At 43.4% G+C, this 5,646-nt stretch overlaps 1 protein-coding gene across 1 annotated transcript in view; it reads left to right on the top strand.

The window, feature by feature from the left end:
* Positions 1-5,646, top strand: part of LOC122564206 (forkhead box protein N1-like) — a 92,790-nt gene that overhangs the window by 78,541 nt on the left and 8,603 nt on the right. The window contains exons 6-7 of the mRNA XM_043718901.1: positions 2,514-2,721; positions 3,558-4,031. Coding sequence (XP_043574836.1) covers positions 2,514-2,721; positions 3,558-4,031 — 682 coding nt within the window. The remainder of the gene's footprint in view (positions 1-2,513; positions 2,722-3,557; positions 4,032-5,646) is intronic.

Raw genomic sequence — 5,646 nt, 5'->3', positions numbered from 1 at the left:
TTTAATCTATTTTGAGGCACATCAAAATCCACATCATCTGGATTTGATTCCTCATTCTGTGGAGCAGTAACTAACACCTGTTTCTCCAGTTCTTTCTCTCTAGTATAATATGGCTTCAACATGTTCACATGACATACCCGAAACTGTTTGTTTCTATCTGGCATTTTTACTAGATAGTTCACCTGACTCAACGTTTTCTCAATTTGTTAGGGACTACTAAACCTGCTTTGAAGGGATTTCCTATTTCTGGTAACAGTACTAATACATCATCCTCTTGGGAAAACATCCGAGTCTCGGAGCGTTTATCTGCCACCTAATTCATTCTACACTGTGCTCTCTTTAGATGCTGTTTAGCTAACTCATCTACTCAATTTAGTCTCACTTCAGATACATAACCTAAGTGTGAGATCTTCGACTTAGGTCCTGTTAATTTTTCTTTAATTAATTACAAAAGGCCTCTCACTTCATGACCGAATATTAACTCGAAGGGAGTGAACTGAGTAGATTCATTTGGGGCATCTCTGATGGAAAACAAATATAACGGGATACCTTTATCCCAATTATTGAGGTAACCCTGACAGTATGCTGTCAACATGGTCTTCAAGGTCTGATGCCACCTTTCTAAAGCTCCCTGGGATTCAGGATGATACACACTGGATTTAAAGTGCTGTATACCTAAGCTATCCATAACCTCCTTAAATAGCCTAACAGTAAAATTTGACCCTTGGTCCAACTGAAACTTGCTGGGCAGCCCATACCACATGAAGAAAGCTACTAACTCCTCTGCCATCTTTTCTGCCTTGATACTCTGTAATGAAATTGCTTCTGGAAATCTGGTAGACAGATCCATCATGGTTCACAAGTACTGGTTCCCACTTTTAGTTCTTGGGAGGGGACCTATGCAACCAATCATAAACCGTGTGAAAGGTTCTTCAAATGAGGGCATTGGCAACAGAGGTGCTGGTTTTATTGCCGCCTGTGGCCTTGCCTACCATTTGGCATTTATGACACATTACGGCAAAAGATAACCACATCCTGGTGCATTCCAGGCCAATAAAAATATTTTTGTACCTTAGCCTGAGTCTTTCATATCCTTAAGTGACCTCCTACATGTAGTTCATGTGCTACCTGTAACACCTCCTGTCCGTATGCTACCGGCAACATAATCTGATGCACTTCAGCCCATTCACCTCTGCACTAACCTGCCGTGGTCTCCATTTTCACCTTAGGATTCTATCTTTCAAATAATAAACCCCCTGAATATTCTCAGCCTGCTTTTCGGAGTACGCATCCACATATATATTTTCTATTGTCTTGTCTTGTTGTTGTTAGTCCCTTAGCATTTCAGGACTAAATACTTCTGTCTGACCCTCTGCCTTTTCAGGTTTTTCCTGCACCAGTACATCAAACAGGGCATTCGCTAACTGAACCTCAACTCCTTCATCTCTCTCTTTAGTTTTTGCTTTGTGCTGTGACTTATGGTAGGGAGATCTGGTTACTACACAATCTGGGAAAATACCAGGATATTTCTGTTTTAACTCCTCACTTTCTTGATTTTCCTTGGGATCCTCCACAAGGGGTGTCAATCCTGCCAAATCATTCCCAAATCCTGGCAACGAGCCCCCCAGGTTTTACGACATGGGGGAAAACCCCTCTGCTAATTTAAACCTGACACACAGAGAAGCTCACCTCGCACCGTAACCTGTTAAATTTTGAGGAAAAGAACTATCAGAGATCACTATTTAAAGTAAAAAATTAACAACTTTATTCTTTAAGTCCAAAAGAGAACATTTAAACAACAACTCTTTACAACTCCTTTCTCTTAACCCTATCATTTACCTCCCATTCTGTATCTCCAATACTGGTCCGATAAATTCCCTCTTAAATTTATGCCAAATCACTTTCAATCCCAGTCTTTGGATGTTGAACTTTCTCTGTAGATTTTTCTTGGTTGACTTTGCTGCACAAATGTCTGATGGACAGGTACTTTTCAGAGAGTTATCTGGCTGGCTTTATGTTGGTGCTTGTTTGGCTGCTCTTTGCTCTTCTTCCCCTAACTGTTCAAAATGTCCGATTTCATACCCATAAAACATCAAATAATTTCATTAGTTTGACATCATCCCAAACAGTAAAATTCAAATTCGATTGGATTTTGGTCTCTGAGACATAATTGAAACTGGCTGAATTTAAATTTGTTTTTGTACCATGGGAACACAACACCAGCTAATTGTGTCAACCAGATATTACATTGTTACCTTGTTCAGCATACTCTGTGCTTTCAGTCAGTCCTTGCTCGCTTCCTCTCTCTCTCCTAAAGGTACAGTACACACCAACACCTTCATAACACTTGCTTGCTGGGAGCTTGAGTAAGGACAAGGTTGGGATCACCCTGACACTGTGGGCTAAGCTGCTGGAAAATAGCTACCTCTTGTCTGGCATGAAAATGGTAAAGACTCTTCCCCATGGGGCAGGGCTAACCTGGAGAAATAAAAATTATCCCCATGTCATTGCAGACAGCACCAGATGGCTGGAAAAACTCAGTGCGACACAACCTGTCCCTGAATAAATGCTTCGAAAAAGTGGAAAACAAGTCTGGCGGTACATCGAGAAAAGGCTGTTTGTGGACCCTGAACCCCAGTAAGATCCAGAAGATGCAGGAAGAGCTGCAGAAGTGGCGAAGGAAGGATCCAGGAGCTGTGAGAAAGTGCATGGCCAAACCAGGCAAGTGGCAAAGGCAGCAAAACGGTTAGTGATCCACTGGCCATTGCAGGCGAAAGTGAGGACTTGCAGATGCTGGAGATCAGAGTCAAGATCAGAGTGTTGCTGGAAAAGCACAGCAGGTCAGGCAGCATCCAAGGAGCAGGAAAATCAACATTTCAGGCAGGAGCCCTTCATCAGGAATCAAATTGATAAAGGGCTTCTGCCTGAAATGTCGATTTTCCTGCTCCTTGCAGATGCTTGACCAGCTGTGCTTTACAAACACCACTCTAATCTTGACATTAGCCATTGTTACCAATCCCACAGCTTGTTAAAGCCTGCTTTGGCTCTGGTGTGAGTTTACCTGGCAGAACTTCAGTGTAGGATAAAATTGCCTAATTAACTGGAATTTTCCAACACTTCCTATTCTTCCAGATCTTCATTGCCTGCTGCTTTTGATATAATTAAAGAGAAGCATGCAAGTTTATACTATCTCACAATAACTCAGCATGTCCCAAAAGGTTTACAGACACAAAAATATTATAGACTGTTGAAAAATTACAGCTAATTTGATGTTTAACTGATCACTGGGCACTGTGAGAGTGACTGGTGAGTAACTGGGCACTGTGAGAGTGACCCAGAGTGACCAGTGAGTAACTGGACACTGTGACAGTGACCCAGAGTGACTGGTGAGTAACTGGATACTATGAGAGTGACCCAGAGTGACCAGTAAGTAACTGGCCACTGTGAGAGTGACCCAGAATGCCCAGTGAGTAACTGGACACTGTGAGAGTGACCCAAAGTGACTGATGGAGCTGTACTGTATGTAAGCAATAAATTTCAGAATTTTGTTTTTGCAGATGAACTGGAAAAATTAATTGGAGAAAAACCTGATCAAACAAAGTCCTCAATGATGACATCATCTTCTCTCTATCCACAAGCTCCATCGTCTCTGCTGCATGTTCAGGATCATTCCCACTCCCTGTGTCTGGGACACTTTCAAGATCCACATGCAATTTCCAGTCCTCAACTTCATCCATATGGTGAAACTGGCATGCCGGCAAACATGAACCAGGATTGTTCTGGTCATGCAACAATGCAACCTCAACTTCGCCAGCCTCAGCTCCGCAGCCAGCCCAGTGCACAGAGCAACACTGCTCAAGAGTCCCCCATCCCAGGACAGACAGCACCAATTGCCAGCATTGCTGAGATCAGCAGCCAACTGCTCACAGAGAAGTCCCTAATCAAAGATATGCACGATATCCTTGTAGAAGGAGATATCAACACAGATATCGATGCACTCAATCCCAGTCTTGTAGACTTTGAACTTCAAGGTAAGATTGTCAATTTTCTGCTGATTATTCCTGTTTTAATTAGTTGATCTCATTAGGGATAACAGGAGGAATTGTAGGAACCTGGCGAAGGAGAGGCGCTCTGAAAGCTTGTGATTTCAAATAAACCTGTTGGACTATAACCTGGTGTCATGTGACTTCTGACTTTGTCCACCCCAGTCCAACACTTGCCCGTCCACATCACTGCAGTGCTGTGTACATCTTCACTATTTATCTAAGGGAGGATATTCTTGCATTAGAGTTAGTGAAAGAAACATTTACTAGACTGAATCCTGGAGCTTAAAACCCTGCAAGGTGATTGCATTAAAGCATAAAAAAACCTTGCAGGGTTTGACATGGTCAATGTTGAAAAGATATTGCCCCCTACCCTCTGCCAACTGGAAGTCTAGAACAAGGGACACAGTCTCAGACTAAGGATCAGCCATTGAGGGCTAAAATGTGGAGAAATTAATGTTAGGAATGAATTTGCCCACAATACTGAAGCAATCAGATCACTATGAACACAACCTGGTACCAATCTAAACAGTTTCAACATGACAAGGAAACAAGTTACAATAATCTTTAATACTAAACAACACTGTTTCTAATCCTATTTGGCCCTTTTAGCTTGCAATATTTTCTGAGTCTCTTGCAGATTTATGCAGTCGCTCTCTCTCTCTCTTGCTTTGACTCTGGGACTGTGGGGCTCCTTTTTCTCTCTCTGTCTCTGGATGGTCACCTGGTCTCTGCCTTGTACCATGCTAGTCTCTTTGGAAAGCCTCCAGAATATTAAAGAGCGTAGTTTGCAGATTAACTGTTTTTCATAGCTTTTTGGATGGTTTTCTGGAACTTTCCATAGTTCTGGCCAACCATGGAGAACACATAGAATCCCTATAGTGTGGAAGCAGGCCATTTGGCCCATTAGGTCCATGGAATCCCTCCAAAGAGTGTCCCATCCTGTACCCTATCCCTGAAACCCTGCATTTCCCATGTGCAAACTCCATACAGACAGTCGCCCAAGACTGGAATCAAACCTGGGTCCCTGGTGCTGTGAGGCAGTCGTACTAACCACCGCAGCACACTTAATAGTTTGAAACATTATCAGTCATTTAGATGGCATGCTACTGTTTGTTTGTGTAGCAGGACTCAGTGCCTTTCTGTGCCGACCCTCCTTTGTTTAGTGGATGAGGGCATCTGTCCAGGATATGCTGATGTCTTTAGTAACTGGCTGCTGTGTTCGCAGAGTGTCTGATGTATGGGTTTTGTGATTTTAGAGTTTCACTTGACCAATGTACCAGCATTCCTTGCTGTTTGGCCAAGTTAGCAATTTATCTGTGTTTTAGCAGCCAGGAGACTGCTACAATTGGAAATGGGTACTGAGGATCGCGAATGGGCAGTGCAGATTGGGAGTGGGCAGTGCGGATTGGGAGTGGGAAGTGTGGATTGGGAATGGGCAGTGTGGATTGGGATTGGGCAGTGCGGATTGGGATTGGGAGTGGGCAGTGAGGGTTGAGATTGGGCAGTGCAGATTGGGAGTGGACAGTGTGGATCGGGAGTGGGCAGTGAGGGTTGGAAGTGGGCAGTGAGGGTTGTGATTGGGAAGTGAGGGTTGGGAGTG

The sequence above is a fragment of the Chiloscyllium plagiosum genome, chromosome 28 (genome assembly GCF_004010195.1).
Source record: "Chiloscyllium plagiosum isolate BGI_BamShark_2017 chromosome 28, ASM401019v2, whole genome shotgun sequence".
NCBI classification, from domain to species: Eukaryota; Metazoa; Chordata; class Chondrichthyes; order Orectolobiformes; family Hemiscylliidae; genus Chiloscyllium; species Chiloscyllium plagiosum.
Note: the sequence above shows the minus strand (reverse complement) of the source record. Positions and strands in the feature narration are given on the sequence as shown.